The 12704-nt window shown below is 40.5% G+C and overlaps 4 protein-coding genes across 4 annotated transcripts; 2 read left to right on the plus strand and 2 right to left on the minus strand. All coding sequences in view use genetic code 12, as the record gives it.

The window, feature by feature from the left end:
* Positions 1-194: 194 nt before the first annotated feature.
* Positions 195-4517, minus strand: BNR1 (Bnr1p; the record flags this gene model as incomplete). Its single annotated transcript, XM_051753350.1, has 1 exon — positions 195-4517. The coding sequence occupies one exon, from the start codon at positions 4515-4517 to the stop codon at positions 195-197; it is 4323 nt and encodes a 1440-aa protein (XP_051607748.1).
* Positions 4518-4962: 445 nt separating this feature from the next.
* Positions 4963-6894, plus strand: KGF57_003887 (uncharacterized protein; the record flags this gene model as incomplete). The annotated part of the gene is made up of 1 exon (XM_051753351.1): positions 4963-6894. The coding sequence occupies one exon, from the start codon at positions 4963-4965 to the stop codon at positions 6892-6894; it is 1932 nt and encodes a 643-aa protein (XP_051607749.1).
* A 217-nt stretch (positions 6895-7111) lies between these two features.
* Positions 7112-8287, plus strand: RRD1 (peptidylprolyl isomerase; the record flags this gene model as incomplete). The annotated part of the gene is made up of 1 exon (XM_051753353.1): positions 7112-8287. One exon carries the CDS (start codon positions 7112-7114, stop codon positions 8285-8287), a length of 1176 nt encoding a protein of 391 aa, XP_051607750.1.
* Positions 8288-8295: 8 nt separating this feature from the next.
* Positions 8296-12654, minus strand: KGF57_003889 (ubiquitin-protein ligase; the record flags this gene model as incomplete). The annotated part of the gene is made up of 1 exon (XM_051753354.1): positions 8296-12654. One exon carries the CDS (start codon positions 12652-12654, stop codon positions 8296-8298), a length of 4359 nt encoding a protein of 1452 aa, XP_051607751.1.
* Positions 12655-12704: the final 50 nt, after the last annotated feature.

Genomic DNA, 12704 nt, shown 5'->3' on the forward strand with positions numbered 1-12704 from the left:
TTACTCTATGACCTCTGTAGCCCCGATGAGTCTAACTTTGAGAAAAAAAAAAAAAACAAAAAAAAAAAAGAAAAGAAAAAAACTTTCATTACACAAAGCCAACACCTCAACTAAGAAAGGAAGGTACATGATAAGGGTCTCTGCCTCCCTTCAAATCTAAATCATTCTACTACAAGTTGCCACTACCAGTTATCCTATTCCTTTTCTATACCAACCATGTTCTCCTTATTTCCTTCGTCGTTGGGTATCACCAGTGTAAGGTCGTCAGTTGTTCTCAACTGATGCAACATCACCTGTGCCCTTGAAGCACTACTCTCCTTATTTGCTGAGGCCAATCCAAGTGTACTTTTCCTTCTTGTCAATCTTTGCTTGAGATTGCTAACACTTTCGTATTCATACTCCGCCCCGGTAACCGCTTCCAATTCAACAGGTGAGACTTCACTATCAGGTGGATTAGTTGACAACTTGCCTTTTCGATTCTCTCTGAGGATTTTTGAATGGTCAGAAGCAGATCTCAATCTCTCCAATAACGAATCAATAACTGCCGACGATTCTTCAACACTGTCAACAAAATTCTTTTCATCGGCATCTTCAGGTGGGGTTTTATTTGCAGACTCATTCTCAATTTTCCTCTTTCTAGCTTCATATACTCGTTGCTCTTCTTCTCTTTGGATGTTGTCTACATGAGTCTTTTTGAATTCAGCAACAAAAGTGGCAATCTTTTGGAAAAATGTATCTTTGGCTTTTGAATCATTTGGATCTTCTCCAAAGTATACCATCAATGACTTGAAGCTCGACAAAGTTCGTTTCATACGAGATTGCACAAGTGAATTCCTGCTAGTTGCATTTTGCATTGGCTGTGCAATGGTCTCTCTTATCCGATCGCAAGGATGCAAATCCTTTTCTCTACTCAATTTGCCCTTTTCTAGAGAGTTGTTAACGATATCCACCTCTTTATCCATTGCCTTACAATCAACTTCCAATTGTTCAATTGACACATTTTGAATCTCCGTCAACGGCTCCAAATCATCAACAAAAGACCCATACTCCGAAAAGGATTGTCGAATAATCTTTTCAATGTAATGGAGAAAGCTCATTGAATTCAGTTCGTCTTTCATATACTTGAGTCTTTCTAAAGAATCCAACTTGAACCCACGAGCTTGTTTGGTGTGTTCATTCATAAAATTACCCATAATCTTCAACAAATTCAATACACCTTTGAGCCCCTTTGAGTCCTTCACACTTGAAATCCCTTGGTCGATTAAATCCAACTTTTCTTTCAAATGATGAAACTCCCTACTGTATGACTGAGTGAATAACAATGCTTTCGATCTGGCACGCCAATAATGTTTGAGATTAAAACACAATTCAAGATACAATCTGTCGGGTCTATCAAGAACATTGGGATCTTTTTGCGGTTTCTTGCGCGTACGTGGATCACTTGAATAAGGCAAGAAATTCTTTGCCATACTATCGCTAATCTCAAGTAAGGCGTCGTTGTTGAAAAATTCCACAACACTGATATTTTCCAAGATCTCCGGGCTGCACCGCAAAATTTTCAAAACTAAAGCTTCTTCTGGCACTCCAGCAAACATGTGCAAATTTATACCAAACTGTTGCGCCAAATCTCTAGAGAGAAAAGAAACTTTTGCAGCTTTGGCGTCGGAGTTTGGTTTTCTGGACTTTGCTATATCAGACGCATTCTTCAGTGGTTGAGACGCCACAAACACTCTCTCAATCTCATTAAACACCCCTTCAAAAGCAAGTTTGTCTGCGATTGAAGGATCATCAGCTTCGCTCCAAAATGTGTTTTCAATATCGTTGATTTTATTCCAATGCAATTGTTTTAGTTTCACTTTGGGCTTGACAGGAACAAAGACTGGTTCGGAGAGGCTAGTACTGATCCCTCCACTATTTTTGTCCAAAGACCTGGCCGCAGTATTCAGTTTAGCAAAAAGGTCGGCTGGATGTGGTGGTGGAGGTGGAGCCGGCAAGGGCGAGGATATGCGAGTATTATCTGGTGATACTGTTGATGTCGACACATTTCTCGAAGCAAATGTAGATCCGGGAAGCAGAGGAGCTGGTGGCGGAGGAGGCGGAGGAGGCGGTGGTGGCGGTGGTGTTGACGTGGGATTGCTGCCCAAACTTGGCAACGTCTCTTTTGCTTGCAGATTCAGCATAAATGGTGGAAGGGGTGGAGGGGGAGGTCGTGGTATGTTGTTCGAGCCCGTATTAGAAGGCAGGTTAGTACTTGCAATCCCAAGCCCATCCAAAAATGAGGGTAAAGGGGGAGGAGGGGGTGCCCCTGGTATATGCGACTGTGGCGGATTAACAACCCGATATTCAGTATTTTGTGCGCCAACTTGCTCTTCAAGTTGTTGTTCCACGTTGCCATTGGTAGCGGGAGTACTAGAAATAATGTTGTTATTTGGTTTTTGAACTGGTCGTGAATACAAGAGTGGTGGTGTAGGTGGTCCACTCTTAAACTTTCGAGTAGAGGAAACTTCCCCAGATATACTCTCTGTCTTGTTGTCCGTCGAAAATGGACTATCTTTTTGCCCACCAATATCGACATCGCTATCTTCTCGATTGCTAAGGTCTTCAAAGGAGTGATGACCTTTGTTTCGATTCCTCAAAGTTTTGGCTTTGTCCTGCTCAAGTTGCTTTATTTGTCTTTGTAGCAAGCTGATTTGACTTCCGAGTGACTTTATCTCTTGTAAATGTGCCTCATTTTCCGCTGGCAAGTTTGCTTTATTCACCAAGTCAGAATTTCTTAGGAGTGACTCATTCAACTGTCTTTGTCGTTTCAATTCTCTCTTTAGTGTACGGGTTTCCGCAATGGCAGCCCTAGCAACAGCGTCAGATGCTAACGAATCTATCAATCGTTCCAATGTTACGGAGGAAAATGAATCATTCTCATTCAGATCGGACAGTAGATTGGCGCCATTTTCAATCAAGCGATCTAGGAGTACTAATACTTTGTTTATCAATCCATTTGAATCCAGCATACTCTCGAGCGCTAAAATCTTCAGATAAGCTTCTTTTGCAATAGTTGTTTCTTCCCCTTTTGGTAAATATTGCTGCTCAGCTGCATAAGAGCCGATATTAGAATGGCTTGTCCGTAATTTTCTCTTTTGAGACCCAAAAAGACCATATTTGGCTAACTCGTCTTGTTCACTAGAGATAGCAATGGAACTCCTTAGTAATGATTTTGATTTTGATTTTGATTCTGATTCTGATTCTTCATCGGCGATGGGAACTTGGGGTAAGATCTTACTTTCTCTCATCCTCTTTTGTTGCTCATCATCTTTAGCCAATTTTTCATACTTTTGTAGTTCATGGTGAATCCTATCATCTTCAAACTGTCTAATAGTGTCAAATATCGAAAGTAGGTGAGATACTTCCAACTCTTTTCTGATTGCAATTCTCTTACGTGCTGGTCCAGCTGTTTGCACAACGACATTGATCAAGATTAGTGTAATTGTAATGTAGTTTTTCAAGTATGAATGGTCGCTTATTTTACTACCCCAGCTCGCCGTTCTCAATGAGCTCCCAAAGACATCTAGCCAAGCTTCAAAACTTATGAGATTTTTATCATTAAACCTCAAGCTTCGCAAGTGATCAACAATGTCATCGCGTAGTTCCTTCAACCCGCTCTTCATCAAAATGACCAAGATTTCCGTAACTAAAAACCTTGTGCTCATTCGGGTGGACGTTAGTGCACCCATGAGTGATGATAAAATCACGCTTTTGCTAATGGCAGAACCATTGTCGTGTCCAGAGTGTTGGAGATAAGATTGATGCTCTAACGCACTTTTCAAACACTTGACAAGAAGGTATTCGTAGTTATATTCATTGTTCGATTTAATAACCTTTTTACCAACCAGGGATAAATTCACCGCCAAAGCAGTCTCACCCTGTATAGATAGAAAATTCTGGGTCCATGTGATATTCCCCTCAAGCAATTTGTTCTCAGTTAAGTGCCGTTCCAACTTCACCAAGTTTTGAAGATCAATGTCTTTGTTCAAAAGCTTCCACACAAACCAGCTGGGCAAGCCCTCGCTTATCATAGGTTGACGATTGCGCTGTTGCTCTTTCAAATTGTGAGACGACTTTTTTGGCTTCAACAGCGGTAGAAGCCCATCAAGTACTGCTTTCGGGGCGGTGGCGGGGGCGGGGGAGGACTCTTTAGATTTGGAGGCACCACTTTCGTCATTTCCGATCAATGTTGGTGTCGACACGGAAGCGAGCGACATTTTCTTCAAATCGAAGGAGCTATTTGTTTCGTTCTCCGTTAGAAGGAGGTCCCATTTTCGCTCTGTTGATTGATTCCGCAAACTCGCCTTGGCCTTCTCTGGAAATGCCCTTATAGATAGGAGCTTTTCAAATAGTCTTTCAACGACTTGCTTATCAGGCATCTTGTCTTTTCTCATAGACGCTCGCTCGAATGTGTCGGTTGCTTCATTTTGCCCTAGTACAGTTGTCACATGCAATGATTTGGGATTTAGCTTTGACATGTGATCAAGACGTGCTCCCAAACTGTGTAATGTTTGTTGATGTGGTGGTGATATTATCAAGAGAGTTTGCACAGTACGTGGAAATGCAATGAAATTCGAAAACACTCTATCTATCAACCTCCTGACTGGCGTGGCAAAAGGGGGTCCCTCTTCTGGATCAATAAAAATCACAATCTTTTGCTGTATGTCGCATTTCTTGTAATGCCCCTGTGTCGCAAATCAAAACAAACAACCAAAAAATAAAATTGGGACATAACGAAGAAAAGCGCGTTTTCTGTAAATCTCGTTGCATGCAGTACATTTGTAAACAAAAATAAAAACAAACATAAAGAGAAAAGATGAAGGAGCAAAATCTCTCTGCTTCTGCAGCCGCACGTCTTTTTGGCATCGAGCAGTACTTTCTCCAAACCAGAGCTGAACAGATCATCTACTTGCAATTCTCCAAATGTCCTCAAAAAGTAAAAAGAAAAGCTCGTTGGTGCAGCAAAGTATTTTCAGCTTTCATTGCCCTGGTGTTAGCAAAGTAGGGGTTAAGGACAAGCCAAAGCAGCTGCAAAGTAAACTCATATCAAGACAAAATTCTGTCCTAAGTGCGACTGATAATGATGACGGGTTTGGTGATGATACAAGTTTTGATACGTCGATCGATACTAGCATGGAAATTCTGAACTTTAGAGATCCAACATTGGAAAGCATACTTTTGCAGCACCGAGCGAACCTGTCACAGTCATCTCAAAGAACACCAAAAGTTCTTGGTGAGTCTGGTCTGGTCAATACAGAAAAAGACAGGTTTAACTCTCTCAAGAGGAGCAACAGCGATGTATTAAGCTCTTTTGATGGCGGGCAAGCCCAAAAAATTACAAAAACTACAAATAATGTGGCGCGTCTGGTTCCAGAGACCGAGGGGCCCCAATTGAGTGCAGAGCAAAGAGAAGTTATTGACTCGGTTCTCGCCGGCCGCAACGTATTCTATACAGGAAGTGCTGGAACAGGAAAATCGGTGGTTCTTCGTGAATTAGTAAGAATTCTCCAAAGGAAATACGGCAGTAGCATGGGTGTAACTGCACCAACTGGAATGGCTGCCTGTAATATTCAGGGCCAGACCATATTCAAGTTTTTGGAAATTGGTCTTGCCTTGAAACCTGCACAAGAGCTAGCAAACATGATTAGAAAAAAGCATCACAAGTTGGAAAAATGGCTAAGGCTAAGAGTTTTGATTATTGACGAAATATCCATGATTGATGGGACTCTTTTTGACAAGTTGGAACACGTGGCGCGGTTGGTGAGAAAGTCAGATAAGCCATTTGGGGGCATTCAAATTGTTTGCACGGGTGATTTTTACCAGTTGCCACCGGTTTCGAAAAACCGGGCAGCGCTTCTTTGCTTTCAATCAAAGGCATGGCCTAAAGTGATCAACAAGAATATTGTATTGAAACAAATTTTCAGACAAAAGGGTGATCATGATCTTATTGAAATGTTGAACGCATTAAGAACAGGCAAGTTGACTGAAGACATTGTTGCCAAATTCAAGCAACTTTCAAGAATGGTTCGGTATGAGGATGGTATTGAGCCAACTCAACTTTTCCCGACTAGAAGAGAAGTCTCCGAAGCAAATGATTTGCGCTTGCAATTACTTTCAGGAGAATCTTACAAGTTTCAAGCTCAGGACAGCCACAAGGGTGAACAATATAGAGCACAATATGCTCAGTTATTATGCGAGGAAACCTTGCATTTGAAAGAGGGTGCGCAAGTGATGAATATCAAGAATTTCAGTGATCATTTGGTTAATGGAACACTAGGCGTGGTTCTATTTTTTGCCACACAAAGGCTCCATTTAAAGATTTTAGATTTGTATGGTGCAATTGAAGCGATGGATCAGCAAATGATGAAAGAAGTGAAATTGTTGTCTTGGCGCGTGGGTAGTGTATCTGAATGGAGAGACCAGGATAAACAGATACTTCAAGACATACCCCCAGAAAGAAAGTCTCAATTTGAGCTGCTAGTACAAATCGCAGCGAAGGAATCCAAGGCAAAGATGTTGCCAGTGGTATTGTTCAAGCTAAATGGCGAAGACGAAGCAGTACTTGTGGATAGACATGAGTTTGCAATTGAAACTACTAAAGATGGCCCAGAGGGTAACCCATATAGAGCTCAATTACCATTGTTGCTTTCTTGGGCAATGTCGATTCACAAAGCCCAAGGTCAGACCCTTCCTCGTGTTAAGGTTGACTTGAGCAACGTATTTGAGGATGGTCATGCGTATGTGGCGATATCCCGGGCAGTGAGTCGAGAGACTTTGCAAGTGAAACACTTTGATATAAGAAAAGTGAAGGCGTCACCGGTGGTAAAACAATTCTACGAAAGTCTTGAGAAGTGATTAGTAAAGTAGAGATAGTCCAGTGTGTCTCAATGTAGAAGTTGTGTACATCTAGAATCCAACAAAGATAAGTGCTTATCAAGACAACATTCAGTAACATTCTTTGCTGTTTGCTCTAACATTATTCGTGTATCACTCGCGTGATCCACAAAAAATAAAATGTGCAGCAATGAGTTATCTCATGAAAAATACCGGTACACCATCCACACTCACCACAATGAGCCACTGGTCCGAACCAAGTAAAAGAATTTTTGAAACAGCAGATGTAAAGAATTTTGAGAGATCTGTTGCATTTTATGAACTAGTGCAAACTTTGAACAAGGTCATTTTAGCAGTACAGGGAATGGATGTACCCTCGGGACTGCTAAATCCAGCAATCGTGTCAAGAGCCATCAAGACATCAGATGCTAGCCATTCACATACTACAGAGGTGAACGTAACTGCGTATCAAGGGAATGTAATAGTCTTGCTCGGCGTCCTACGAGATCTCGAGATAACAATCGATGATACTCCACCCGTGTCTGGACCTACAAGATTTGGAAATATAGCATTTAGAACCTGGCACGACAAGGTTGGGCACATTTTGGAATCACTATTAAAATTACACGCTCCTGAGGGACTAAAAATCAATGACTTCTTGGTTGAAGCAAGATACTACTTGGCAAATTCATTTGGATCGAGTATTAGAATCGACTACGGCACAGGCCACGAACTTTCATACTTGGCATTCATTGGGGCCTTGATGCGATATGGCATACTTGAATCGCCAAGGGGGGAAGAACTTCTCGTATTATTTTCAAAGTACTATGATCTTGTTCGTCGTTTGATCCTTGTGTACAATTTAGAGCCCGCTGGATCGCATGGTGTTTGGGGATTGGATGATCATTTCCATTTGATATACATTTTGGGTGCTTCACAGTTTTGCGACTATGAAAGAGCCCCGTCTGTTAAGAGTGTTTTGTCGAAAGAGGTACTTGACACTTACAAAACGTCAAACCTTTATGTGAATGCAATTTCGTTTATTTTTAAACTCAAGTCGGGACCATTTAATGAACACAGTCCTATTTTAAATGACATACACGTGTCAGTATACTTGTGGACAAAAGTGAGACAAGGACTTTTGAAAATGTACATGGTGGAAGTTCTTGGTAAATACCCCGTAATTCAGCATTTCTGGTTTGGAGAAATGTTATACCCGTGGGTTGACTATAATACAAGAAAAGAGCTCCCCGTAAACTCCAACGAGGAGGTCAAGAGCGGAAAGAGCGGAAAGAGCGGAAAGAGCGGAAAGAGTGGAAAGAGCCGAAATACAGCTATAGAGAATACGAGTAACGTGGGGACTAATGCTCCGTGGGCCAACCGTAATTACAACAAACCCTATATACGTAAATAAAACAAGTTCTAGCTTCTAGTTTTGAAATTGAATGGCGATCGACACAACGGACACGTTGAATTACCCGAACTCTTGAACCACTTGTACAAGCAGGCAGCATGAAATTTGTTGTTACAGGTTTGACAAGTCTTTGAAGGCAATGATAAATCTTGATGCAAAATGGAATAACAAATTGCACAATCTTCGAATCCTGAGAAGTGGAGATTAATGTTTTTGCAAAATAGTTCAATGGCATCACTTATTGAACCGTTTTGAAGGGATATAAGCTTTTGCGATGCAAGTAACCACGCCTTCCATCTATTCTCCTTCACTCCAACTCTCGAAGGTCCGTCAATAACAACATTTTCCAATGGGTAATGAGGTGGGATTTTCACCACCATCTCAAGCTTTTGCTCGTCGACAAGATACGACGTTTTTATCTCATTTGAAACTCGATTCACTTTTATGGATAAATTGTCCTCTTTTGCTAGAAGCTTCTTTTTTTCCGATTCCACCTGCTCCAACACCTCATTGATCAATGGGGGAGACAAGTATTTGCTTGTGATTCTTTCAACCTTCATTTGAAGTTGCTTGTCTCTGATTTCCTTGAACCAAAGTTGCACTTGAAATCCACAATACTTGAGTAGTTTGTAGTATATGCAAAGTGAAAGGATTTTCAACTCTTCTTCAACACTTGTTCCATTGAATATTTCCTGTACGTCATACGTTGTAACCTCATCTATGTCCAAGGTTGACAAAAACTTGTTATCCAAATCCACATGATCAAATATGTAAAATAAAAGCGTCTGTAAATCTTTACCTTCCAAAACTTGATTCAAATAATCGTTCTTGATCGAAAGGGTGACATCTTTGAAAAAATCGGTGATCAAGAGCCAGGAAAACATGTATCTGAAAACATCAGTAGTGGAGTCAACTTTGAATTGCTGCATTATTTTCATAACTTGTAATGGAAGCTCTGCCTTCTTGCTCTCATCTTTGGAAAGCTGGTATTCAATTACAAAATCGTCTTTTTCTTCTTTAAAAAGTCTTGTCAACTGCATGACACAAAGCTTTTGTCTGATGATAGAGCTGGTCTGGGCAAGTGTTTTCAAAAGCTGGTCTTGTGAACTTTTCACAAGTTTAGTTGATATATTGGAAGTCTGTACAGCTCTTTCTAAAGCAGCATCAACTAATGACACAACATGACCCCGATGTTCATCCTCTGAGGTGAGCAATTCAATTATTTTCTCATCTTGCAACTCAATGCCGCTTAGATTGTACTTCAACAAGCTAGTGTATACCTTTAATGTGTCGTATCTCAAGTCGATCCGATCTTCCGCCATGTCGAGATTATCGCTTAATACCTTGTTTACCAAATCATAGTAGATATCAGGCAAAGCGTCTTCTATGTCAGGTAGATGGCCAAGAAAGATGAACGTTTGAATTCTCACATCGATAAATTCAGGGTCATATGCTGCTGACGTGTCGAACCAATCGTCAATCTGCTTCAATACCATGGATAGTTTAATACCAGGGAATATGTTTTTCAAGTTGGCTTCCTTGTTGATAAATGAGATGAGTATCGTTATCCATTTTAAACCCAAAGTGATGATATCTTCCTCTTTTTTCACTGCCAAAAGCTCCGAAAAGGCGTGGTTTCTAGGACGATCCAATTTCGATGAGCCAAGAAAGTTTTTGATTCCATTAGTTAAAGCCACGCATTTCAATGGATGTTTAAACAACTGAACGTAATTGATTTCCAAAGATTCAAACTGCAGAAGACTTAATTGCTCAGATGCGTTTTCAATAGTCTTTGAAAGACATCTTGCGGCATAAAAGGCAAAAATATCGTCTCCATCGGCTATCAAAGTTAACGGATCATTAGAGTTGTCGCCTATGAGATCCTTTAAATTCACGCTCTCTCTTTGTCTGGAAGCTTTCTCAACGACTTCCATCAAAACTTGTTCCTCCTCTGCATGGATATCTTCTGTGAAAACAAAATCTGACACAATCTCTTTGCAAATTGAAGTCAAGGCTCGCCAGTTGCGCTCCTCGATGTTTAACTCGATTATGAATTTGGCCACAAGAAGTATTTCTTTCAGTAACCTCTTTGGTCCATGGGTGCATAAATAGACTGCCAGTTCTAATGCATTTGCAATTGCGAACTCATATGGTTCTGTGTTGTTGACCGACTCTTTTACATATTGACAAAATCTTTCGAAAAGAAGTGGGCCCTCTCGAAACAAACTGACAACATCGTCCAATCTAGTCTCAATAGAGCATTTCTGGAGATATCCCACTAATGACGAAAAGTAGGCCACATCGTGTTGACTCAATGTTTTTAAAAACTGCAGCAGTTGTTTTGCATTGCCCCAAGCTGATTGTAAAAGTCCATCAATTCCAAGCTCAATCGCATATGCAAGAGAATCGGTTTTCAAAACGGCAGAAATGAAAGCAGGTGACGACTGCTCATCCAAATTGTCAATGACATCACGTAAAGCATTGTCATCTCTAGATGCTAATGATCTTTCCAAATATTCCGGCTCGGCCAGTCCACGTGACGTCTCTTTGAGGTACAGGTAAATTTCAGGATATTCTGACTCAGTAAAATTTGAATCAATCGATTTCACGAAAGCATCTCTTTTTTCTGGATTTGTCAAGGAGAGGTTTGAAAATGACTCATTGATTAAGTTAACCAAAATTTCATCTTCCAACAACTTCTTTGATGTCACATGCTTTATAATTTCGATTAAAGTCTCGTAGTTTCCTTGCAATTGTTGGGGTATCTGTCCAACAAATGATTTCAACAGGGGTGTAATGTCCTCACTTACTGTGAAATACGCAGCAGCGTAGCGAAAAGCTACTGAGACATCAATCTTCTCTGCAGCACACTCCTTTAGTACAGAATCCACCAACTCTGCGCTTTGATCTTTGAGTCCAACCACCTTCAATAATTCATACAATCGGGTCAAGTACTCCTTTGTGTATAATTTATCTCCTGCATTTGCTTTGATGTCTGCAACAATGACAGAAAGTGATTCTTTCAACAATGATTTATTTTCAAAATTTTCAAATTTGGAAGTGATTTCAACGGCGGTTGATCCAAGTCTGTAACTTTTTCCCTCCAACACGCTTTGTATCACTGTCGTTGTGTTCTCGACTTTGTTTGTGTCAAACAAATCCAAAACTTTCAATGTGCACCGTAAACAGGACGGTTTGAATGTTTCCCTATTCTTTTCCATCTGCATCACCAAAGTCTTGGTAAAAAACACCGACTCCTCCGAATCATTGAAATCAACTACATTCTCTCCTTTCAAATCAGTCATCAAAGCACCAGCTAAATCGTAATATACTGGATCCAGGTCACATGGACCTAGACGGGTATAGTTGTGTAGCCTTGTGATAGCTTTGCTGCCCCCTATGTCCCAAATCGATTTATTCAATTGCATACGCTTTGAGAACCTCGTAAGCTGTATCAAAACTTGCCAAAACGGGAGAATCACAGCTGAATAAATGATGGATGGACTATTTTTGGAGTATTTCACTTTCATTATTGCCTTTGAGACCGTTTTGTACAAGGATTTGTAATCCATAGATTCCAAAAGATGGCTTTCAACGGAAAACAAGTTCAATATCAAAGTCAAAATGTACTTAAATAAACCCAAGTTCATCGAGTCGTCTTTCACACTGTTGACTAAACTGTCCCATATGGTGTCCAGTTTCAAAATCAGTTCGATGGATGCGGTATATTCAGACTTTTTGCAAATTTGCAAAAGCATCTCAATACACACACTCAAAACTCGGTCGTATTTGATTTGTATTTCAGACTCAGACACATATCTTGGATCAGACAAGGTTTCTGGAGTTTCTATAGTAACAACCGAGCCGATCAAGTTCAAAATCTGATTTTCAAATATCTCCCACACCTTTTCAAATTTGGACTTGTCTCCCAGAAAGTTCTCGAGCAATAGACTCGATGCTGTCTTGGAAACACCCTTGTCGGGGTCCTTGATACCCAATAACCAAATCGGCATCGTAATTTTCAAGTATTTGCCATATATTTTCGATCCTAGTGTCTTCAAAAGTGTGCCCTGAATTCTGTGAGTCATCGCCCTCACATCTTTGGAGTTATCGAGTGCAATCTTAGGATACATTTTCACCCAACATTCTATATCCAAGTCATTAAATCCCACAGACTCTTTCTCGATGAATGCAAGTAGATCGCCAAGAGCCCTTTCTTTGGTTTTTGGGTCTTTCTTGCTAAGCGATTTGAAGATTATGGCAAGATCTGCATTGGTCACAGACAGAACATCAGGTTGATTTGTGAAATAATTTAATGTAACATCTAATCCCTCGAATCCCAAGTTTCCAGTGAAGCCTTCGCTCATTTGCTTTAGTTTTATAGGTAAAAGAGTCAAAGAGTAACGATTTTACATTA

This window comes from Candida theae (assembly GCF_024610275.1).
Source record: "Candida theae strain CBS 12239 chromosome Unknown scaffold5, whole genome shotgun sequence".
NCBI lineage: Eukaryota > Fungi > Ascomycota > Pichiomycetes > Serinales > Debaryomycetaceae > Lodderomyces > Lodderomyces theae.